Below are 27221 nucleotides of genomic sequence, written 5' to 3'. Positions count from 1 at the left end.
CGTTCTATACAATTTTTTATTTCTTTTAACGTTTTACAATTTCCAGAATAAGTTGAGAGAAAATTTGTTACTAATTCCAACACAGAACTTTGCATTTCTGTTGTTGTTTGGAAATGTCCAGAATGAATAAAAGCTAAGTCGAGCAAGTATTCATTATTAATTACTCATAATTACTATTCTAAAGTACTGGATTGTTCGAAAAAATCGGAGGCAATTTATCTTATCAAGTACCATTGCTTTAGAAATAATTCTATTTTCTCTACTTCGCTAAATACATAGCAGAAAATAATGTATTAATTCTATGCCCTACTTCTACGACTCAACATATAAAATGAATTAAACATTTGTCGAAAGAATATTCCAATTTCAATGAAAATTCCCCAAAAAGCAAGAAACGAAGTTAGCTCGACGAGAACCTCAAATACACGGAGCACAGTGAACTTACACGATTACACGGAGCAGTCTTAAAGAACGTAAAATGTCTGACCAAAGAAATTACTGAACTGCGAGCAAAGTCGTGCTGACCGAGGTACACAAACCGCTGGCTCCCTTCCAAGGTATATAAAAAAATCTTCTTCCGCGAGGTGGCCGTGCGCATTTCAATTTTCCCGTCGAACGTGAAGAAAGACGAGACTGGGGAGGAGGGCTAAAGGATGTGTACACGGCTGGAGGAAATTCTAAGAGTCACGGGAACGAGTGGCGGCGTTGTAGGTACGTGGCGGCGGCGTTGGGTTCGAGCCTAGTTCTCTAATGTCCTTTTGCGTGGCAGTCACTCGCAGCACGTCCGTCTATGATTCCTCAGCAACATTCTTCGAGCTGCTCGGCAGCGTTATAACCGTAGCGAGCAAGGGCCGCGGCAGCCTTAAGACGGTACACAAGTTGAGCGCACGACCAACCGACCGTCCATTCTCGTGAAGTGGAACGAAGACGGCCGGTACGAAGCTCACGGCTCCAGTATTTCTTCGTCCGTTCCCCTTCCTAGTACCGGCCAAGTCCTTCTTCTTCCCGTCGTTTTTCCCCTCTTTCCAGTTTGTATCGTCCTATGTGATTCCACCAGGCGGAACTGCCGGTATATCAACCGCCTCGACGTTTTCCTATACATAGCGGGGCGCGCGCCTACTGCCGTGCTTTTGCTTCCCAGCTTTTTCGATAAAGCTCTCAACGTGCCTCGGGAATATTGCCTCTTGGATGGTTGATGGTTCCTCGAGAACTGTGTTACGGGCTTGTAGACTTTAAAAGAGCTGGGTTTCACGTGCGATGTTTCATTCGATACGGTTTACTAATGTTTGTTGGAATTTATTGGAATTGCTGATTTGGTTCGGATCTTTTTTTAGGAGATTCAGTGTTATTGGAATATCGTATGGGTATCCTTGATTTTATACATATCAAAGTTACTAAGATTAACTTGTTTGATATAATATGGTAATAGCATGTGATTAAACTTGGATGTTATGTAAATTCACATTTACATGAACGCAATTGAAGCGATGAATCTTCTATGTATCATAAGGAGTATTTTACTTTGGATAGTTTGTACATATATACTACAGGGGAAAAATATAATAAGTCATGATGTTTTCTTTTTCTTTTTATAGGGCAACAGTTTCTAAATTCACCCTTTTATTATGTGTACTCTATACATTTTTGCACCTTTCGTATCAATGCATAACCATCTGCAATCTAATTATAATAGCATATTCCAATTAGAAACACCTTAGAGGAAGACATTTGACCACGACAAACGGAGAGAATTAACATTTCCATATACCAATTCTCTCTTCAAAGATCTTGATAAAAAGCAGAAATGTTTTCCACGCAGTCTCGCATCAAATGGAAACTACGAAGCGTGCAGAATGTTAGCGCAACAAAATTCGTCACGGTTGGAACAAGTGAAAGAGACCGATGGGAATAAAACGTGAACGGAAGGAAGGTAGAAAACCCTTGGGGGGAATGGTGCCTCTCCCTTTTGCGGGCTGCCTACGCCTCGAGACGATGTTGCATTGTGTACGTACAATATTAACCGCGATATGGTAGGACGACAAAAAGGACCACGAAAGTGCAACGGGCGCTGCAACGCCACGGGACGAATGAATGATTCAGAGCCGTGGCTGTCACGATGTCCCTGCTGCCACCAGCTAATGCAGAAACGCTCGTGCGCGCGCGCGCGCGCTCATGCTCGTGGTTCCCGTGTATATTGCTTGGAATAATGGTACAGCTCTCTACGCACGTGTGCCTACGTTCCGATTTGAATTCTGAAACTCACTTTTCGTCGTGAAGGCGGACAAGCCTACGGAGGGTTCGAGACTTCTCGAATGAAAAATATACTTATTGTCAGAGAAACGAGAATCGACCGATAGACATTCTGCAAAGTGGCAGTCTGACTGATATTTCATTGGTTAGATGAAAATATTAACTCATTACGGGACAATGCTGCGTTAACGAAACGTTTTATTTCCAATCTTTTTCATTTTATTTACATTATTTTATTCTTTCTTTTTAAATATTGTAACTATGGAAGGAAATTTCATGAACTCGATTGATATCTTTTTTGTCGCTATCTCTTTCACCTAGATTCTACAATTTTACGAAGTTTACAGAAATTGGAGTATTTATAACATTATTACAAACTATTGCATGGTTTTTAACGGATTAAATTATTGGACGTCTTGTTTCTTATGTTTTTATATGGTTTCTATACGGTTTTGCGAATTTTTGTTGGTTTCACTTCTGAGAATTTCACAGGAAGAGGATTATTTTCTTATCTGTATGGCAAACGAACAACGCTTGTGAAGAGAGAACTTTGAAGAAAACTTTTTTTTTTACTAGGCGTGGTTTCTTAAAGTTCATAAATATTCATATGCTTCACAGGTATTGCGTATATGCACGTATCTGCGGAAAGTGGAAAGTTCAATACGCGTGATAGGTCGCAAATTCGATACGCGATGCCTTTTCTTACTTCCATTGGCATTTTAGCAATTAATTTCGCCATGTCGAAGATCGACAATTGATCAGGTGTTGCTTATGAACCAAGTTTATTGCATTCTCAAACAATTCAATTCTTAAATCTTTCACTCTTGAGAAGAGTAAATTTCCGCACGAGAGCTTCTTTTTATTTTTATTATTTCAAGTATTCTCCTCAGTTTCCACGAACTTTTGTCCTTCAGAAGCACCCTTCGTCTCTCGTTTCAGCCGATGCTCGCGCTTGGAAACGTGCGAGTTTCACAAAGTTGGCAAGGTCGGGGAACAAGGAGAAGCTAAAATTACCCTTCTCAAGCGGAATTCCTAGGCACTGTAGCTGCAGACACTCTGCACTTCTGCATACTAACTGCGCTGCTCGCGAGTTCACACAATTCTATCGATACGCGTCAATCGATTTAATGTATCGTTGGTTGCGTAATCAATCACCCTGAAAGCACACTTGTTGCCTCGAGTCGAACGACAGACTGGTTGTCGACCTCGAGCTCCTTATTTTTGGGATTTCTCGTGACCGACAATTCGTGACGAGATAGCATACAGCGAACCGTTTCGAAGTGATAATAAACATTGTATGCAACGCAATAAGTCAGCTGTAGATAATCTAAAAGGGGTCTACATTCTACACTGCTGAACATTTGTTGGCAATTTTGATCAAACGTTAGATAAGGTCCGTTACAAAGTTATAGAGTTACAAATACTGAAAATGTACCGGCTTCGAACAAATCATAAATACATTGTGAATATTTATACAAATTTATATTTTTATGGATGAAATGGAATTTGCGCAGAAATTTGTTTGACTTAAATATTCTAATGAGAATTATATTTCGGATACTTTATATGAAAAATACAAGGGATAAGTCACATTTTCTATCTTTTTACGAGCGAGATTAAAATTCTTACGTTATCAAAATTGCCTTCTTATTTTATTTTACTTTATTTTATTTTACAAACGTTGCGCATCATCGTAAGAAAATTTCGCACATTTTTTCATCTTTAAACTTCAATATAAATGCACAAACCACAGTTTAATAATAAATGTTCTGTTTAAAATCAGATTTGTTTTTAAGTATAATTGTTAGACAGAGTTGTTCGTCAGGGTTCATTAAACGAACTCAATTTCTTAAAAAAGCACAATAGACAATTGTTCCCCACGAGACAGGCTAACGTTCGTTCGAAGGTAGTCTCCAGACACCGGAGACAATCATTTTCAAGACGCATCTTCCGCAGCCTACGCAATCTCACACTCGACTCATACTGTCTTCTATGTACACAGACATCTAACACTTTGAAACGTTTCCAGTCATAAAAAGTGTGCCAAAACCGAGATGATTCGTTGAATGTTTCGTCATTGACAATCCAATTTGCAGGTCAGATCTGTGAGACCTGACAAGGGTCTAGCTAAAAAGAATAGATTCTATTGTCTGTGAGATCACATTCTTTAGCAGGTGAGGCCATATGTTCAGCTAGGTTCTCTGGAAATCCAATTACCAACAGTTCTATTCTATTTCCTGGAAATCGTCGTGAGGTTTCATTGATATTGAATTATGGAAGAACTTTAGGAATCAAAAGTTTTGAGGAAGATTCTAATGCTTGAGTGAGTGTTTAAAGTTCACTGATAAAAATTAGAAATATAGCAATGTTTGTTTGCATTCTAATAAAATTATTTCAGCGAAAATCACAATGACACAAACTTATCACTTCTACCGAATCTATTCTAGAGCTATTCTTTTTCCTTGTAGAATGAACTCGGGAATAATTGTGGGAAAAAATCGCTACCATTACGCAAGAATTACAATGTAGATTCCCGATTACTATGGAGAGTATTGAAAAAAATGGTCAATATTTATCTGATGTGATTATAGACAACAAAGCAATGACGCGATAAAAAATGAAAGAGGTAAACTGTATCAAAATCACCGTATTTCCCTAATGAATTCGCGCAATCGACGATAGCCGTGGGATTAAAGATCAATTCTGATTCGAAGAAAGTAAGACGCTCCAGAAAGCTTACGTCAGAATCTCAATTTATCAACGTCGTTCCATGAGATTCCTTGGTGGAAGTAAAAGGAAGACGGATAGCGAACGTGGGGATTCGCGCGTCTCGACCGGACGCAAACTTTTACGAAATCCTTATTCCGTGAGATACGATCCGCGCGGTTGTTCCTTCATCTTTTATTCAGTCGCTATCACCCCCGATTCTAAATCGCCGGCAGTCATGTGCGACAGCGCCCGGCTCCAGCCCTGCAGACGTTTCCTTAGATCACTCTTGAAGAAGAGCAGAGGACATAGAACCTTCTCACACACGAGAAGAGCCAACAGCGGACCACTCGTGGCCCAGGAGAATGTAAACGTGGGCGGTAGTTTACATAGAACTTTGAACCGTTTGTTCGTCGATGTCGGCTGTGGCAATGGCTCTCGCCGGGTAAGGGCAGTAATTCAAATCGACAGTAGCATCCATTTGGTTAAGGGGGCCTTACCGAGATACGAATCAGTGATTTATAACTGGCTGCCGGAATGCGTGCGGACGTGCCAATGTCTCTTCCAACATCATCGATATCCATTATTGAGCTTTTTCTTTCACCTACGGACCACTAGAATCACCACGAACTTTGTACCAAACAGATGAACCGCGTTCGTGTTACCACCTTCTGTGTTTATCGTTTTTCGCAATTGTTGACTGATAACTTGGTATGTTTGAGAGATAGTCGGTAATGGTTTGATTATATCAGGAAGAATATGTTTTAGTTGCTTTATCTTAACCGTTTTGAGTGTTTAGTTCGTTATATTGAGCGATGCTTGAAACCGAAATAATTCCCTTTATATTTGGGGAACTTAGATACTATGCATGTAGAATAATATATTTTAAAAATATATGACATAACGAATAAATATCTGTAATGTCTAAAAACGAATGTATTCTTAGCTCATACTTCTAACGTAGTAATATTTCATAGAAATTTTGTCGTTAAATTAACATTTTATCATTAAATAGACAACAAATAATGCAATTAATTACTGTAGTAGTGGAATGGTATCAGATCAGCCCATGAATATTTATTTATGTCCACACAGTCATGGAATTCACGTTATCCAGCCTCTAGATCGTACAACATAGAATACAATAGGGGTTTAAATACAAGTCCCTGGGTCATCGCAGGCCATTCTAAGTCATGGTATTTGTGATAAATTAGAACGAGGTCGCAGAATCATGATCCCGATGACCTTGATGATACGAGATTTATTTGGGATCTTGTTGTTGTAGGACACAATGGGGAAGATTTCAGGACTATAGAATTGAACTTCAACACCTTCAAAATTACGAGAATACTTCAGAATCGTATCGTTTATACCAAACTAGTCAAATTTAGATCCGTTGACCTCTGTACATATAGTATTATGGTAGCTTATGCCTGCTAACTTCGATTTGAGTCATACGACCTCAAGGTGATCGAATTCTGCCACCTCGAGGTTATAGAGGTCCCACAATCATGGTTCGACTTAGATCCCACAATCTCAGGGTAGTTAGATTCGATTTGTACTGTTCTGAGAACATGGAAGTCAAGTTCCGTGACCTCAGTGTGACCCAAATTGCATCCTGTGACTCCACCTTCAAGGTTTCACATTTGTGTATTATTTATGTGTTTTATATAAAGTATTTACATAATATATGTTGTCGCGTATTTATTTGTTATATTTGTCATACATACGACCAATTTTCTTATGATACAATTATTTGATTTTATTTGTGCGTGTAATGTGAATAAATGGAATTGTTTGATGCCATCGAAATCCAAATGTTGGCTGTTTTATACATCTTGGGGTGTACATACATAGATGCACCTACGTTGATACCTCTTAACCTTTGCGATTTTCTGCGTGACCCTAAAGGGCAACTATAGGCCCGCGCATTGTAACAATGCATCATCTTGTCGCGCTGGGAGGTTCACTGCTTCAAGGCTAGCCGAACCTGCGACTCCGGCTACGGAATACAATGGACAGTTCAGGCACCGTCGCCGGTTCAATGCTTACATTATGACTATCCCTGTGGCTTGGCACATGTAACGATACTTATCCCTGTATCCTTACAGGCTTTGTCTCACATTGGTGGGAGGACGCGATCGTAGGCTGCACATTCTGCAAAAATTAATCTCTATTAACTTCACCCAAAGTCTATTTCCTATTTCCTTGAATATATATTCTTTACAATTTTATACATATATATATTTGTAGTCTATAGTTTTAACAATACAACAGAATAATGCTTTTTAATTTGATTGTTATCTGCATTGTTCCCCTAAGACTTTGAAATCACGTGTTTCATAGAATATAGGGATTAAACAAAGATTCATTTAGAATTCTGCTATTTCCGAAAACTTCTCCCGCCAAAAATGATTCAAAGTAGTATCAATTTAAAATTAATAATAAAATTACGACTTTGATTCAGTATAGGAATAGTTGGAAAAGTGATTCATACTCCTAACTAATAGATAAGATATTTAACTATAGTTAAGATGATAATAATAATAAATCTTAATTTATATAGTTAGATCTAGCAAAACGTTACTGCATGTAATGCTTGCCAAGATTGCTATTCGTTTAAGTTCTCGCAGGTAAACCATCGGATTGGTCCTTCTTGTTTAAATTATTCCGTCTTTCTCGGGATGCATCCACATGTTTATGTAACTTGTACTCAAGATACGTAGGCTCATTAGCCACGGTATTACGTGCCGGAAGAAGATCGCGTGTAAATGATCGGCGTGTGTACAGTCGACGATCCGCTCGATCATCGAGTAAATATTCTGTACTATCTATTCCGATCATACATGCTGTACATACAAGATCTCAGTTATTTAAACTTTTATAATCATATCTTTCCTCTTACTTCAGCTCTAACAGAGGCACGTTATTGGTCTAACTTTATCTCAAGTTCCTCTTTTTAAAGCGAAGCTTAAAATTTATAATTAGCCCTATTAAATTTAGAAAATCAACAAACTATACCGTATCACGTTGTTCCCATGTTATCTTTGGGAACGTTTAGAATCTCGAAGAAGGTTGTACATTTCATTTTTAAATTCCCTTACACCAACGGCTAATTGTCAATTCGCTAATTAAAACTACCACCAGTGTGACTAATTACGCTACAACGGCTGGCTCGTGTGACTCGAATCGTAAAAGAGAAAAATCTGATCCACGGGACACGATTGTTGCATCTTCGTCTTTCTAATAACGACAAGCCAAATACCGAAATACGAGCAGGTTCGTTAGTATGTAACACATAGTAGCACGACATCTACCTTTCCAACCCGTAATCAAAGTTCAATGTTCGTGCAAAATGTGGCGACGGAATGGTCGAAGATAGACGAGCTCAGCTGATGATCACGGTGAATCGTACATCAAGGGACCTTGGTACGAGTAACACCCTGCAGCAGAGATTACGTTCACCTCTATGAGTGAACATGCAACATACTGCAAGACGGGAAGCACTCTTGATGATACATATGTATAGACCTCTTCCGACAAAATGTTAGTGGAAGGTTAATTTGTTTGGCTACAAGAGTGATGTTTAAATTCTCTCGACGTGAATTGATGAGACTGTAATTTTTTAAATTGTTTCGGTAATTAATGTTTTCCACGGTGGCTCAAGAGTACATACGTTTTCGTTATCATCGAAGAGGTAGAAGGTCTCGTGTTTTGTTTGTTCTCTTTAAAGCATCGGATTAAATGCTTTCCCGAAAGGAAGATAAAAATAAAATTGCAGCATTAAGAGCCTCCGATGTATTAAGAGTGCCACTTAAGATACGCGCTTTTAGTTCTGTACTCTCCTTCGTTGGCCTTCGTTTCGCAAATATGTTTGTCTGCCTCGATGCAAAAATAGATATTACTTGCGATGACGGTAATTCCAAATGTGGCTTCGGTAAGTTGTATGCAACTTTTGATTTATTTTCCATTGGTTGGATGTCAAATATCGCGAGAACTCGCCAAATAATATCTTATATATGTCAAAGATGAAAGGATACCGGGGCCTTCTCTTTGGAATTCTTGGGAAAATCCCCAATATTTTAATCTTTATAATTTAACTCGATTATAATTGTCCGAGATTTGTGATAATGAGCTTGGGCTCGAGGCGACAAGTAGTCGCTGAACGTAGCCGCGGTCGCGGGTTGAACGTTTTTACCTAACAGAGATGTGGAGTAATTCTATAGATCTAGTTAAAAGAAATAGTTGTAGCGGCACGCGAGAGTAAACATTCCAACAGCTTCTGTTCCGTGACTCGCCACACACAGACCCTATTCTTCGGGCAAGATGATTACCAGATGTCGATGTATCTCCACAGTACGTATTCAGCTAGTCTGAGGACCCGCGATAAATCTTACGATTTAGTTAACTAAGATCCTTCAAACGGACAAACAGTCTTTATCCTAACAGTCCCTGAATCTACCACCTACTACGGGAAAATACGGGAAATCTGCTTTTCTCACAAACGACGCTTCCCGCTAGCAACTTTCTAGCAACAATTAACAGGAACCCTCACTTTCCGAACGAAGGCTTTCCTCGACGAATCCGATGATCTCGTGTCCTTAGACACATCCCATCATAGTTTTCCTCTGCAGCATCATCGTGACGGAAAGTCATTCTCTCGTGACGTCTCATTAGCGAGTTACATAGCGTCTTTACACTCGGTGGATATTCTACGTTTTAACAAAGAGTTAGTTCAGTAATACTTGTAACGTAGACAAGGAAGTTGGGTACAACTTGGACTTTGAAGGAAGGCGCATTTTGTTATCCCGTTGACCGCGGATTCGTTGTTGGGCCTGGGATCATTGTCATTAGCATCTCGAGTATCTAATTACCAGAGTTACTTGTCAAATTCTGTAATAATCATATTTGCACTAGTAAATATCTTCTCTATTGCATAACAACAATGTTTAATCCAAATGAAGATTCGCTTTACGCCCCTGATCCTAATCATAATGTGAACCCGACATATATATCTTATATATACCTTATATTTTACATCTATCTTATATCTATAGGATTTTGGTAACCAAAGGGAGGCTATATAGGGTTTTATCGACAAAGAATCAGTATCTGTTGCACCGAATTCATCAATTTAAAAATATGTCAGTTTATGATTCTGCTACCTAAGAATTTAATTGAAAATATATCCAAGGCTATTATTATTAATATCTGTATATTCAATAAATAAACAAATGACAAGTAGGTGTTCTAATATTAGGCTGGTACGTTATGCATATTAAAAAACAGACTATACATCATGTATGATTACAAGACGTTGAACGTATTAGTATCATAAATTTATCTTAAATTCTGAAATATCTTCATAACCCGAATCGATCTTCTGAAACTCCATTGATTTAGCAATATCCTATTGTAATAACCTTGGAAAGAGCAGCATGTGCACGCGCGACGAGTATCGAGAGATCTAAACAGCTCCCCAGGCTCGACTTTATCACGCCACTGGTATTGCCGGGAAACTTACGAACTGATAAAGGGAATAAATTCAATGGAACGCCTGGATAGCGTAGTAGTAGCGATCAACCGAATGCAAGTATGACTTTCCATCTTTGCTCGATGCTGAAATGCTCATTCAAGGCCACACTCTCAAGATCACGGTCACGTCGTTAGTGTTGGACAATCGCCATCTGTCATCGACCGTTTCTCTTATACGATGTCCAACGAGCGCAAAATAAAATAAACAGAAAACGAACAGTAATATCGTGTCGTGATTACCTGTACATGCATCACCTCGCTCATTTACATTTTCATTGGAGAAAAACTCGAGGAATCTCGAAAGATTCTTTTACATTTCATCCAGAGAACACCTGTCAACTTGATGCTTCGCGATCATAAATATAATGATTATTCATTTGCTTCCGTATTAGCTTCCAAGAAGGTTAGGAAGGTAATTTAATAAAAGGATATATCATTCCACAAAGATTTTCCTTTTCTTCGAATCGCGTTATTTCGTAAATGGGTATTCCCCTCTTATGAAGAATATTTTCTTTAGGATTCTCTTCAGCTACGAATAAAAGTTTGAAATCAATTTTTATGTTGTAACTGTACTACCGAATCTACCGATAATTTTGTTATTGGATCAAAATTAACGTTCGTCTAGTGTGTGACTAAATTCACATAAGAATGTTTTTGAGTCCCCTGTATGGAGTTTGGATTAATTCAGTTGGATGATTCGCTATCCTCATTGTACGTGCTTATTTCGAATAGATTTTAATGGTCCTTCTAAAAATAACGTATCTGATAAAATATATTTAGAAAAAGAACATATATCTAAACGATATTTAAACTGGATATTTTATTCTTTTCTAAATAGAAATTAAAGGTTTGAACGATGAACGTATTATACTAGAAATACGAGATACAAAGCAATCTTGTATTTCAAAATTCTCATTCGAAAACATAGAGAAAGAATTATATTTTTTTTCTGCCGCAAGCATAAAGGTAACAGAAAGGGATCAAGAAAACATCTTGTGCCACGGACAAATTACGAACATATCTTCTGAGATCCAGAATATAAAAGAAGGTATAAATAAGGCTTAACTGTGCCGTCCAAAATATAAAGAAAGAATGAGAAAGAGGGAAGGGCATACAGAGCATTGTGGCGATAGAAAGAATTCTGTGTGAGCCAGTTCGTGACGTGGTGGCGATGCACGACTTTGATAATTCCTTCCTTTCTCCGTGTCCACGTGATATCCGGGCGAAAGATCGCACCGACAGAACGGAGGCTTTCAAGGGATCGCTTTACATTCGTGAGAAGTCAATGATCTTGATCGTGATCGTTGGTACGCCCGCTAACCTTCTGGAGGAAGAAGGATTCCGCTGCAAAACCGCGTTCATTGGTATTTCTATCGTTTGTTGCTGATTGTAAAATGCCACGAATACCTTAGAGGAAATCATTGGAAAATGTTCGATACTTAAGTAACGTAGTTTATGAATATTTCAGCTCCTCAGAGAAACTCCATATTTTTTCCTTGTGACTTGACATAAATATCGCAAGAACCTGCTTGAAGATGCTTCGAGCGGCTGATGAAGCTTTAAAGAGTATTCTACAATTTTTTATAAATTCTCCGAAGTTAAATTTTGAATAGAAGCAGAGGAATGATTCGTAGAATCCGGATGATCTTCGACCCACGAACGTCGTCGGAGATAACGAACGTGTCGGGCACGCATGATCGATCACGTGCTCACCGAGAAACGATTCGAATTCCGTTACCAGGAAACATTCGAGATCCGATGGTTTCTAGGAAGAAGATGAATTTCTGTTGCTGTCAAGGAGGCTGGATACGGAAACGAGGCGTCAATTATGCACGGTACGCAATATCTTAAATCATCGGCCCGTAAATTAATACCCCACTGTCGTACAATTTGTTATAATTTATATCGTATCATTGACGCCTGCGGGTTAGCGTGTCTAACGGGATTCATTTTTCATACACAATCATAATAAATGTCTAACAAGTATTTCATAGTAAAAAGTTGGTGATTATCACTTTCTTTGCTATTAAATTTAAATAAGAACACTCGAAAAAAAGGAAAATAGAAAAACGTTCTGTTCTATCAAAATATTTAAAAGTAGCCTGGAATAATAATTAATTATTACATATATGTATAAGTCTATATTTTCAAGAGAATGTAGTCGACAGTAGTATTGTAATATAAAAATATTGATACGTTGGAATTTTAATATGGAAGAATTAAAATATTTGTTCGAGATTCGAGTAGCTGCAAGATGGGTTGGGTACGATCTCGAATTTTTAGGATCCTCTTCCATGGATCCTGTGGATCGCTTGCGACATCCAGGAAGCGTTCCGGCAGCCGACCACTGACTTTTCGCGAACGTCGATCTGACCGTCCGCGTTCCATTGTTCTCCCGATATTTGCATACGGTTTAATGGAACATCGGGGCCCTATTGTGCGTCCCTGGAAATCTTATGTAACGACGCTCTAGGTGATAACATCTTCGACACGTAATCGCATGCGTAACTTTATCGATGCTACCGAAAGGTCCTTAAACGGACATTCGATGCAATGTTAGTTCCTTGTGAAACAGGCTTAAGATTCGACATCGATAAGCGTGACACGAGTTCTGTGGTTAACATCAAATTCTAAACAAAATTAACTGAATTATACCTGTATATTACGTATTGTAATTTTAATCCGGTTTTGCTTTATTTTACCGTATCTTTATTTTGAGATATTGCAAAAAAGATGTAAAAAGATTCGAAATATGTAGAATGATAACTATTATTGTTATATCATACTTGAAAAGATACGATTATTTGCACTTAAATTTCAATACGTAAACCAGAAATTTTTCAACTTTTTACGAAGTGTCACGGTCACTCCCACGTTTCCAAAGTGACTTACCAGCAATGTGACTACGCACACATGTGATCAGTCCTGCGGCAGTAACTCGCGAATCGTTCGAACTATGATTACATACCGAAGATTGCATCGGTCCGACTCCTCGTTGCATAATAGCTCTTGGGATCTTCCATTAAATCATACACAAGTCTCGAAGAGAAATCATGAGCGCATTTTCAGATTGCAGAACGTGGAAACTTTCGATAGATGGTTGCTATAAAACGTTTTATAAAAGGGTCATTAAGCTCGCTGATCGCTGTCGATTCGATTTCGTTCGTGAAAGTTTTCATTGATGAATCTACCGTGAAATCTTCACTGCTCAATAACTTCGACTTTTCCGATTCAAAAATGACTAAAAATTAAACGTCAATTTTAAGGAACACGCAAGAATAAAATTATCTTTTTCTATTATTTTTAACAAAAATACCTTAAGAATAATTTATAATCCTCACTAGAAGAGTATTACAAAACAAAGAAACAGAACATTAAATATTAGAGCGAAGTACATTTTTTCTATTGTTTTTAGTGAAGATGTGCAAAGAATAATTTATAATTTTCACCGAAGAGCTATTAAAAGAAGAAGAGAAAGGAAAAAAAACAGAGCGCAGCTATCGTCCATTTTTACACGGCAGAAAAGCGTTCTCCGTCTGACACACACGGGCGCACCTACTGCCACTGCGTCTGTACATGCATGGCTCGTTCCACTTGTGGTCGTCTTTCGTGAAGCGTGTATCCGCTTCCGGCGGGACGAGTCGCAGAGGACACTCCGGTCACTGAACACAAATAACTCATTGATAATTATGTAATGAATTCGTCGTTTCGTGATGATCGACGAATGCCTATTATTTTGGAATTCAATGACTAGCAATTAGCTCTTTCACGGCGATTCAGCTTGTATCAATTGTCGAATGGCATTCGACAATTTGTCAGTACTATTCAGAATAGAATACGTTCCTCCAGCTAAGGAAACAAAACAAAAATGTCAACTTTTGTGAACTTATCGAACAGAAAGTAATTGAACAAAAATTAAACTATTTTACTGAATAAAATTTGTTATTTATAGTATATCAAAGATACATTAACTCACGAAAGTATTCGAACTCCATTAGCACCGACCAGATTCAAACCAATCCAAAAAAATGGTATGTAGAATTTGTATGAAACTTATTGCAAACATGCACTGAGAAAATTATCTTGCAATTAGTAAATATCGTGACCTGATACTGTAATAAATAATTGGCTCAAGTAGTTTGATAATTTTCGTGAATATGTTTGAAATAAATATCTTGTAACATCTATATACATTTTCAAATCCCTTCTAAATTTTACCAATAGTATCATGTTCGTCGTGCTTCACTACAGTGTTAATGAATTTTAAGAATGTGTAATATAACACTTATAAGATATTTATGAAAGGTTTCTTCAAGTGTTCGGATACTTTCATGTGCCACGATATTTCAAAACATTAAATTGTGTTGAACTCACGATCCTTTCCATCAATTCTATTCGATTCCTATAAATCGTGCTTCACCGGTAGGTTAATGTGTTTTCATCATAGTCGAACGCGTTTCTCTGGCGTAGCAGATACGGACGCAGGTTGCAGAACACGGTAATAAACATTCGGGTACAGTTGAACGTGTTCGAAGAGCATGTAACCTGTTGCGTTGCCATTCCTCGAGTATTGTTCCGAAAAATGGCGTGCAACAAAGGGAGTGTGTCCAACAGGTGGTTAGACCTGTTCAACATGTGCGCATCATATGTGCGTTGAATGCATTCGTGCGTCACTTAAGGAACATGCGATCGTTCGCTTCTTTAAAACAGCCACCTTCCAATTGAAATTCTTACTTGCTTCCTCGGTAGCGTTCATTAAGTGCAACTATTTTATGATTTTTTATGCCTACTTTGTATATGCATAATTTTCCATTCAATGCATAACGATCAGTTTTATTCTCGCGTGAATTTTTTATGCATGGATTTATAAATTATTTAAGAGTTGGAAACAATACTGCATCGTGAGAAATGTTTTCAATTATCTTAGGAGTAAGTGATGGATCAAAATTCTAGAAACCATTTTAAAGATTAATTCTTGTAAAGAATATAGTCGACTCAAATGTTCATAGTCTGTAAAATTTTTATAAATTTTGTAATTATTTGCTATACGTAACTCTGTTTGCAGACGATTGATTGCTTTAATTAGATGAATATTGCTAGTCTACAGAAATCGAGTTCGTTCTACCTCTTTTCGATCGGTAGCAACTTCTCTGCAAAATTTCCTAAGCGTCCATAACAATACGTATAAATCATTCATAGTTCTTAAAGTCCATGACTGGCATAATTGTTTGGTCGTAACACGGTACTATAAATGATTTGTAACTTGGTTGGAACACGATACGAATAAGAAAGAAATAAATTCGGAATATCATTGGGTAATTATTATCGATGCCGATAATCGAGTCGTAATAATGAGAAAAAACGGAAGGGTCAATGATCTCGATATTATCGATTTTGTTTGTGATAGACCCCGGTCGCCCCGAGGCTAACACGAACATCTGGTTCTATGAATATTCGAGACTGATCCAACAGATTTTAATGCGAATACGCGCTATGGTTATTACCACATCTATTATAAATTTAATGAATACTCTTCGAGACGTGTAGTATAATTGTAAACGAATAACTTCCGCAAACTTTTTCTCTACCCAATTAGTGTTTGTGTTAAATGAATTATCTGTTCATTAATTGATCTGTTCAGGTAATTGATATCTCAAAAAATAGAATAAAGTTCTCGGATGCCAGAAGACAAAAGAGAATTTATCAGAGCAACAGAGGTAAATGTATTGAAGCAAATGGAGTCGGAAGCATTAACGAACATTTTTTGACGAATTTCACGAACGTTGTAAGGAAAAGGAACGTTTGAAGAACCAGTCTGGTCTTCTGGGTTGTTAATCTACATCTTTCAAGAGTATTACATAAAACCATTAGGCGAGACCTTGATTACGTCAAGTCTGTAAAATGAGGTTTCCATGGATAATTACGCGATGACTAAGCGTATTTGATGGAAATTATTTATTAAGTTATGATGAAACAATTTTTAATTTTCCATTAAGATTTTCTAAAACCCTAATACAATTATTATAGTTATTGAGTTTTTTATCAAATTTGATCAAAGATTTTTCTCATAATTAGATTAATAAAATTTTAATAATACTGTAACAACATTTTCGACAAGAAATGTGCAAAATTTTCAGCTCTTTATGAAGGACATATACGCAAAATAATTCGTTTACACGGATTACTAATCTCCCCTTTGGTTGCTTTGAGAAGGAGCCATTCATGGCATCCACGTTGTCACAGGGTCACGGCTTCGGCATAAATACCGAGATAGTACTCATAGATACGGAGCAATCCTACGAGTTATCTTATGCACGATGCCTTGGACAACATTGAAGCGTGATTACGATCCTGGCCAGTTTAAGACAAAGCCAGCAAATTGCCAAGATGCTACCTCTGTCTCTTGCATGTATATAAAAATTGAATTCAACAACCGACCACTAACTTTACATCACGTATCGCGAATTAAGTTAATTGTTCTCGAACGAACCTAAATGCAAAATTTAATACTACCCTTCAAGCGGACAATTCACTTTTACACAGAAAAAACATTCAAACGAAATTACGCGGCAATTACGTTGCTGGAACATCAAACCATACGTATTACGATAATCACATTTGCGCGTAAGTGGCTCGAAACTTTAACCGGCTAAATTAAGTTAAACGACGCTGGGGGAGGTGAACGCGTTGGAACCATCGCAATAATTCTCTAGAATCGCCGTACCGCGCATGTACATCCGAATAAGGACGAAAAATATGATACTATATAGCACGTACATCGAAAGTCCGCGCAATCGGCGGACACGCTTGAACAATTACAGTAACTTATAGTAATCGGCGCGCTACCCGCGAGTCTCGAGGACAATGAAGGCCACGAGGTGACGAAGTGGCTGGATTAAAACAAGAGACGAGTTGGGGATACAAGAACGTTTCCAAGCATTTAGTCGCCGAGCGCAGTCCGTTTCGGCCTTTGAATTTACGATGGAGAGCCGCGGACGCGGGCAAAGTTATCGCGCTACGAGTAATGAACACTTGTTCGTTTTAAAGTAGCCGTCCGGCAATTTGTACGTCAGTCGGAACGGCGCGACAAGACCGACTTCTATCTGGCGCGAATCTCGCGCACCTCTTGCGCTCCTCCTTTTGTGGCGCGTGCACAGTCCGAGTCGCGCGCTCGTAAAAGCGTACCATCCGTTGTTCCATCCGAAATTCCACGCGACAAACCCTACAAAGTTAGATCTTTGAAGCGATATTTTAACATTTTGAAATACCTTGAATACCTTCCTTTGATCAAAATTTACGTAGAATTAACGTTATTGAGCGTTTGGATAATTTAATGACTTTAATGAATGTTTCATTGAACTATCAGAGAAACACCATCGTGAAATACAACAGTAAAAATATTGTAATTGTTCAAATATGACACCACTTTCACGAAAATATGGATAACAACGCACAAGTATTGGTAAAATATAAAATTCACAGTGAGAGTCAGACAGGAATCAAAAAGCCATTGTTTAGAACAGTTTATCAATTGTACGGAGCATAATCGTAGTTTAGCTGGAACTCAATTAGGTAGTGTATGCAATAGCTACATAAACTATACTGTACTTTGTTCTACATATTACGCTGTAAATACCATTACTTTTTAATAAAGCATTTTTTTATCAAGCACATTTCATTTTTAATATTTATATATATTATATAATCATATTTAATCACACGAAAGTACTACAGAGTAATACGAAATTCGATATATTTCGATTGAACTAAACATAATGCTGGTATAAATGCTGTAATAAATATAATGATATGCAAATGCTTCTTCTAATAACTTTACATTCTCGTAAATACATATTTCGACATATCACAAAGTATTCATTTATTCGATACCTCCACATCGAATAATAATTTATTCAAACACCTGCGATCCAACTAAAAGATGTTCGTACAACCTACCATCATCTTACATCACGTCAAATACTAACAACTTTCGTTCCAATTTTTGCAAAATCCTGTCACCAGATTCTATCATCCACTTGATGTTTAAAATTCGTAAATATGTATATAATTCCGTATGAGACGCGAGATACGATCTCATGAAAGGACAAGAGACTCGAGGGCCGTCGTGATCGATGAAGAAACAGTAATCGCTACATCGTCCGGCGACATGGCTGTTTTCCGCGCGGAACAATGGCTGTTCTAGCGGAGAGAGCCGTAGTGGAATCAAGGAAACAAGGACAGAAAGAACAGCACTGACCTTCCTTATACACGTGTTCACATAAAACATTACGATCTTTTATGCGGTCACGTTCGCGGCGATAACCCACGACTTCTCGTGCCTTCTTCTGTTGCGACGCCAGCTTCGCCACCGAGTTCTCCCCTTTCTTCTCCCTCCGCCATTATTATTATCCGCCAATTCTTTTTTTCGCCTGTGCCAGTCGGTTCCTCCGGTTTCACCGGCGGGACAGGGAGGACACCCATGGACCCCTCTAGAATTCCGTGCAACGTCGGATTCTTGCGCGCCAGTGCAGAAGGTCAGATGATGACTCGCGATTCCGGAAGGGATAATAGGTGGTCTGCATTATTCAGGACCTCAGGATGCAGGACCAAGACCATGGCTCGGTGTCGGACCTCACGTTTAACCGCTACGATTGCGCCGGACAAAAATGCCCGCTCGTCGATGTGGAAGCGATTCGATACTTCGAATTGAATAACAACGGTGCACGGGCTCGTTTCTGCCCCGATCTTCCTATGCACCAATCCCTGATAATTTGGTGAATCGTTTGAAACGATTCGACGATCAGTGATTTTGTACTTGTGAGTTCTCTGGGATACGCTGAGCTCATATTCTTCAGTGTTTGGTTTTTGAACAGTTTTCAGAGATGACAGGTATTTGCTGATATTTGATTAGACGCTATGTTTTCTGAACGCTATACCAGTTACAAATTAAACTTAGACTTTTTGGATTCTGAAAAATGGGTACGTTTATTTAGAGGAAGGAGATAACGAGTAAAAGAAGTTTAATATTTTATTCTCAAAATTATATTGCAATTTGTGATGCAATCTTGTAGATTACCACTTGATGATTCAGTACTTGGGGTCTAATTTCTATGGAATTCTACTCTGTATAATTTGTGAATAATTTCAGAATCACGTAGCGCAATACGCGAGTAAACTATTTCACTGGAAAACAAGTAAATAAAATGTCGATTAAGCTGCAATTGTAACGCCCTTAAAATTTTTTCCAGGTCATCCGGTTCTGAAAATTGCGACCGGTTTGCACGGTTCCATGCAACAAAGTGCATGTTCTCATAGCAATCATATCTGGTTTTGCTGAGTGAACGAGATCTGGTACTCACGTTTTTGTCATGAGCGCTGGTTATGCGTATCTCGACTTTGTTGTGTGGTTTGAGCACGCCAATAATCAAAATACTGAATCGTTCGAAAACAACATCAATCAGGATCCTAAGACGTGCTCGTAAAAATCGACGTAATACCAAGTCTATAGTTGAACATAAACAACATCAACATACCGATATCATACTAACATACTGATAATACGACTGGAACTCGAAGATTCATAAATAAACACCATCTGTTCACCGTGAAAGCTTAAAATCCAAAAATAAGTAAATCGTATTTAAGCACCGAAGAAAAGAAGTTGGATATGTTTTACAATCCTCTGTCAAGTTTTATTTAAACGACATCGAATACTGGGAACAAAAATTACGGAATTGCGTGGCAGTCAATTCCCCCGATTCGCACAACCATTCATCTGACTGAAGTTGGAGAAGGGGTCATTTTTCGTGGTGAAACAAAACGAGAATTGCCCATTAACCGCACGATAGGGTGGAAGATGTCGATGTACCATCGCGTGTGAGAAAGCCACGAACGAAGATCCCCCAGGCGTTCCTTGCCTGTGTATAACGTAAATATAGTGCATCTAGTTAGTTTCCTTATCAACCACCAGAGAAACGATTCCTTAAATCACATTAATTTTGAATCAACTTTAATATACCCTCTACACTTTTGATATAGTTCATTGTAATAATGGTATTCTAACCAGATTAATATTAATCTTTTATTTTCGTATAAAAATTCTGTATTCCAATGTAACAAAGCAATATTTATACATAGGAATTTCTTGGTAAAAATGTACGCATGGTAGATTGCGTTTATCATGGATATATTGATGAAGTCATTAAGTTAATTGCTTCTTTCTTGCTTTGTAATTCGTTTCGCGAAATACGGTGTTCTGCCGTGAAGTTTATGGCACTCCTTCCATGCAAGAATACGTATGAGCTGTCGGAAGTTGATGGGTCGTCAATTATACTTGACCTCGATAAAACTTTTTTTCGGAAGTTTTTGTCCAATCTTGATAAGTTATGATCTGAAAAGTGCCGCAGAAGGCTTTGTAGAGCTTTTAGACATCAACCATATTCTTGCCGTTGATAAAGCGGAACCTTCTATTTTGATTTCATTTCTTCAGTTATATTCGTAAAACGCTGGCTAATATTATCTGCATCTTACGATTCGAATATTAGGGAAATTTAATTATTACAGAAATTAAATGAATTTCTAAAACACAATAAGGACCAATTAATTTAACAGAAAGGAAGACAAAGTGTAATAAATGGAAAAACGGAGGAAATTAATGAATAATTTACGCTTCACGTGGAAACAGTAAGACAACTGTGTTAACCGTGCACGGAGGCAACCCTTTTCCCGTCACTGATGATTTACCACGGAAGCGGTTCTCGCGCGCTTAAAACTGCTTTCCACGTGTCGTAGACTTGTAAGTTATGCGCGTGCATATGGAGACGTAAGTGCCTGATGCGGTCATTCTCGCGCCGTGTAACATCGTCGCGGCCTACGGATAAAATTTTGTCCATCCGTACCTAGGATATAGGCGTCAAGAAAAAGTGTAAATTATCGCGAAACCTGTGGAACGTTGCCGGAAGAACTAGCGGATTCGCTGATTTATCGACCGCCTTTAATTACGAACGCGTTACTGATTTGTAACATCTTACGAATAAATTTCACGTTGAATATTCCCCAGACACGACTACACGCCGTCAATTATTTCGCTGCGGGAACTTCTCTTTGTTTGTAAATTTTCATATTTATTATTTATGTAATTGTTAAGAGATAGATATCGGCGTCGTAAGAAATGAATTCGATAAAAATCTACCTATCGTGTGCAAAATCGAACACTGATAAAAAAGATGGTTGGAAACTTCAATGTTTGCTTAGAATATTGATATTTAAAGTAAAAATGGTAGATTGCTTTGGATCATACGAAATAGGAACTTTTTGATTATTCTCCGAGATATTAACGCTAGAACGAACCAAGGATTAATTGTATTTCATTTGTCTTGAAACATATCGTAAATAAGGATTACAGAGGCGAAACATGATAAGTCATTTTTTTAAACTAATTGCGAATCATATTAAGATATCCTCTTTTAGCCAACAAGTTATGTATACACAAACGTCTTTTTTTCAAATAAATGTACCGATAAGTTAGTGCAGATATAATTTCTTCTGCGTAGTATTTCTGATAATACTAAAACCAATCTGAACGGTGAAATAACTTAGATTAGCAGAGAATGTGATGGAAAAAATGGACACGAGTCGGTGGGATTGGTCGTCCGCGTGGCAGGTCGCTTCTTCAATATCTTTTATTTCTGTTTGCTTATAAGGAAACTGGTACCATGTAATTACCTTGGGATACCGCTACGGTGTTATCACACCCTTTCCACTTTTCTCTTTGTCGTACCGTGAGTCGAGATAGAGATCTCCTCTCGTCCGTACTTATAAAGTGGTTTGACCCGAGACCTTGACACTTGACTTCAACCGCATCCTTTCTTCATTGAGGGACACCGTTAGCTTCGTGGACCCTACAGAGGGTGACACCACTTTCCTTTCATTGGATGCAAAGCGTGTCACAGAAATATAATATACGAAATACACAAGTAATGACAATTTTTAGAGAAATCCAAATTTTATTGATTCCTTAATTACTGACAAACAATCTGATTGGGTTCTAGGCGATATGTTTCTTTACGCTTGCTTGGTAGCTTTTTAAATTCTGTTTATAAACATATAAAATATTTTCAAACAGCAATTTGTACTGTATTAAAATTTAAAGTTAGTGTTACATTAATTTTATAAATACATAGCAGCACTCAATATTCATCGGAATCTAGTAAACTTCGTATGAGTATTAGTGTCTCAAAATTAGATGTTGGTAGTTAAGCATTGTACAAATAGGTTTAAATTTATGTATAAGTGAGATAAAAAAGTTAGTATTGAATTAGCTGTTGTATTGATAGCTGTCTGTTGTTACATTTTATGAGTTTTATATTCATGATTTTTATAGGAATCGTTTCCTTCGTCATTATTAACTTAATACTTGAAATTAATGTAATTGTTATATGTTATCAGAAGAAACATATGTTAATATGTTTTAAATAATGGTAAACGCTCTAACTTTCTCTTGAGAGTCTTCCTTAATATCTGTTCGGAAGTTCAAGAACGATAAACGAGTACTATACTTCAATGCTACTAACGGTACTATCAGATCCTTTCTCCTTCTCCTGCCGATGTATCCACGATCACGATGAAAGTCTTCTTCTTGTCTACATGCACGAGGTAACTCGACCTGAGGCCTTGGTACTTGATCGACCAAATTCTTTTCTCACAGACTACCGATCTTATTCTACTACTCACGTTCTTTCTACAAGAAAAATTGCTCTTCACATCTAAGATAACATCCTTTAAATAAATCAGTCGTAATGAAACGATTACAACACGTTTTCAGACGATTTGAGAATCAAACATGATTGAGTGTACAATATAATTAATTTCAGTCAATACATTAGCACTGCCTTTTTCTTCGATCTTGTTACTTAAATCTTACGTTCATCTATAAAAGATTGCAATCAGTATCGATCGATTTCGCGTTTCCATAGAGGTATAGAGCAATGAACGAAGCGTCTACGGTGTTCAGTGATCTCGATATGAATAATTGACCAGAATAAGGCGGTGCTACATAATCACGACGACATGCAATTCCGTCTCGTTCCGGCTCTATTCGTAGAGAGAAAGTCCGGTTAATGTAAACGGATCCGTAACAATACGTCGAGAAATAGTAAAACATACAGTTGTTACACGAGCTCGTACTCACGGCTACGAATTCCTTTCCTTCTTTTTTCCCGTTTTTGAAACACGCATAATATACGCCAAAAGAATTCACGAAATCGATAGATCAATGCAAAAGTATCTTTCCAATGTTTCGTAGTTGATTGCGTTACGATACAAGTCTGAGATTAACCAGACATTATTTAACAAACAGCGATCTTGGAAAATTAAATATTGTATGACCAATTAGTTATTTAATCGTTCCCATTCGCGACATTAACAAACGAGTCTATCGTTTCCATCGTTCGTTCGACTCGCTCGTAATCGTTTCTTGTCATGATATACCTACCAAAAGTAGGTTCAACCTGTTTATCGAGCATTTAGATCATCTGTTCAGAGGCTAATTATTATCAATCGGTCGATTTACACCGCATTCCATTCAAATTGCACACCATCGACCAACCGGGGATAAACAGAACGTGAATGGGACCGAATTCATGGAACATCGAAATAAGCAGAACGTTTCTTAAGATCACGGATAGCCGACTGGACTTGTTATCTTTTTTATTTTTCTCCTTTTTTCATTCTTCTCTCCACGCAGGGTTCCACGCACCCTGTACCGTTATTTCACGGTTCCGTACGCGGCAGTGAACGTTTGCTTCTTTACGTCACCTTCTTCGTGGCCCGTCACACCGCTGAAATTCCCCGAAGTCATGATCCGATTAAAATCGCGCGTCAAATTCAAGCCAATGATTTGGTGCGCAGTTAGATCGATCAAACTGATTTCTTACATAATTGCTAGATCGTGCATGTTTATGCAAATTTACATTATTAGATGTGTAACTAAGGAAGTGAATTCTAAATGGAAATTAGTTTCGCTTACTATGTATTGTAACTACGGATTTTTTAGTGTTTTTAGATTAAGAAATGAATAGAATGAATAGAATATAACATGCAAAAATAAAGTAGAGTATTTAGTAACGAAACAAATTTCTGCGTAGTTTTCATTTCTTTAGTTCGAAAAATTATGACTTTACATAAATATCTGTAATCTTGAAAAGTTAATTATAAGTTATTAGAAATTAACAAAAATGCCTAATTACGAACTATACAGAATTAGAAAAGCGTTAATATAAGTCGCCGAATTCAAAAATTGATGAGTGTGCACGAATTCGTTTGATTTAAATATTCGACCGCCAAGTTCGTAATAATATTATAATTGTTTGATCAACGTTGCGGAAGTCACAAGAAGAAAGGTGTATATTTAATCAAATTCCAATCCACGGAAGATAATCCTCCAGCCCAAAAGAAATTTGTTAAATAGAAATAATTTCTATTGTTCGGTGAAGAAGGAAAAATGCGTCGTTTGTACTTGAAGTTAAGAATTGTTCGTTAAAGTTGACGACGAACTGTTTGTTTGCAGATTCCTCGATCGGCGATCATCGTCAGGGTCGTATGTCCCTTCAAGCCGAGCTACCGTCGTCGAAGGCGAAGAGGGAGCAGGCGCTTCGCAGCATCCTCGCGGCGAGAAGACGACAGATCTTCAGCCAACGGCCGATCGAATCTCGGAATCTGAACCGCACACCAAGACCATTCGACGCGTCCGCGAAAGATTCGCCGGATGTTCTCGAGGCTCAAGAGACGAGGCATGGAATGTACGTAACCGCACCAGCTACCATTAAACAGGACGAAGAAACAGCAAGTAGAATCATCGTGTCAGAACTGTCGAGCAAAGATGTGGACATCGAATTCGTATCGAAGGACGCAGAAGGCAAACAAACGATCGAGCAAAGTTCAACAAAACTGAGCAATGAGAATCTCACTGTCTCTGCTATCGAAGATAAACCAGTCTCTAGTAACCTTAAAAGCAACCATTCAATTAATCAAAGAAATTCCTCTTCGTCATCCTCGGCGACTGTCATCGTTAATACACAGAAAGCTTCCGATACGGAAGTTCGTAAAAAGAACATTGTCTCTATGCCAGAATCTTTGTACAATTACTTTAGACCGGTAGAAAGTAATATACCCGTAGAAGATATGTCACAGTTTCTATATTTTGGTCAGAAGATTCAACCAGATACGCAGAATACAACTGGGAACAATTCGGTTGAATCTACGCCAACCATGCCAACTGTACCCAGTTCTCGAAGAAGGTATTCCATGAAGAGATTCAGTGTTACGACGCCTGTACCAGTGCCCAGGTTGGAAGAGATTATCAATGAAGAGATGAATATAGCCGTAGAAAGGCAGACGGTCGAGAAGAATAAGGTCTCGAAGATTAAGAACGCATTTAGAAGCGCGGAAAATGGCGTTTACTACAGGAAGGCCAGGCCAACGGAAGGGGCGATCGCCTCGAATATGATCGCAGTGAAGGAGGCAGGAAACGGCAGCGAGGCTAGAACAAACTCTGGAGATAAATTTCGCGACAATAACTCGTCCGCTCACGCTGACGCTGCCGACCAGCTGCGGCGCGAGAGAGGAAGTGCTGCAACCCACGTGGCCGTTGAAACGAGGAATGCGACCAACTCGACCCAGATACCGTACGCGCAGCCCGTTTCCGCGAACATGTACGACCAGACCGAAAGTGAAATCAGTTTTAAGCATCGTCCTGCGGATACGAACGAGTCCAAAACCGCTTCCACAACGTTGAACCGCGTGGAGCATACGAAGGCAATGAAGAGTTACACACGAAGAAGGAAGTACAATAATTTGTCCGTAAACGTCAGTAGCGAAAACGAATCCCTATTTGAATATGAGAATCCTCCAGAGACTACAGATACAGAAATGTACGGAGAGCAGACGGAGAAAAAGATACGAAGGATCGATGTATACGACATAAACGATCACCCAGATATCTTCAAAACGGAAGAACCGCAAGCGGACCAAGTACACGTGACTAATTCCCGCGAGAGTAATAACATCGAGACTTCGACTTCCAGAGACAAGATTGGTCGATCGACCACCGAGCCATTTCGGATCGTTTGGGCGTCTCCTGAGACGTCCACCCTGCGGATCATCGTAACCGAGGGGAGTTTAGAAGAGAGTTTCGCGATCGGTGCAGATGCCGCGGAGAAGTATACCGTTAAACCGGTCGATTCTACGATGGAACGAGTTCGCAGCTTGGCTTCCGGCGATGTTCCCGCTGCGGACGCGGTTGCATCGAGCACGCCGATCGCGTCTACGAGTTGGTCCGTAAGCAACGTTCAGTCAGGCGCGTTTACGATCGAGCCGGTGTTAGTTCGGTCCAAGTCTCGACATCGGAAACAGAAACAGCAGCAGCTGGAAGGAAGCAGCAAGGTAGAGCACGAGGGGAATCAGGATCCTCATCGACATCAGCGGCAGGAACAACAACAGCAGCAGCAGCACGTGTACGCTTACACGATAACGAACGTGACGCGGCTATTGCGCAACTACACCGGACCTGGGTTAAGCAGAGAGGAACAAGGAGGTCCAGAGCGGAGCACCGGTACGACCGAGATAACGACCGGATCAGCGCAGCGGCGTCAGCCACCGCCGCTGTCTCTTCTGCTTCCTCGTGCCGGTAGTGGTATAGAGGCAGGCCGAGCGCCGGCGGAACTCAGTGCCGG

General features: G+C 38.8%; 1 protein-coding gene and 1 long non-coding RNA gene across 2 annotated transcripts in view; both read left to right on the top strand.

Moving 5' to 3' along the window:
• LOC100744905 overlaps positions 1-27221 on the top strand; it is a 220509-nt gene that overhangs the window by 170677 nt on the left and 22611 nt on the right. Inside the window, exon 2 of the mRNA XM_012387838.3 lies at positions 25058-27221. Coding sequence (XP_012243261.1) covers positions 25058-27221 — 2164 coding nt within the window. The remainder of the gene's footprint in view (positions 1-25057) is intronic.
• On the top strand, positions 2382-10090 carry LOC117151860. Its single transcript, XR_004462006.1, has 3 exons — positions 2382-2395; positions 3639-3643; positions 9370-10090. It is a non-coding gene; the product is annotated as an uncharacterized LOC117151860 (long non-coding RNA).

This window comes from Bombus impatiens, unplaced genomic scaffold (genome assembly GCF_000188095.3).
Source record: "Bombus impatiens unplaced genomic scaffold, BIMP_2.2 scf_0487, whole genome shotgun sequence".
NCBI lineage: Eukaryota > Metazoa > Arthropoda > Insecta > Hymenoptera > Apidae > Bombus > Bombus impatiens.
The sequence above is the reverse complement of the archived record's forward strand: the minus strand, read 5'-3'. Positions and strand labels throughout refer to the sequence as shown.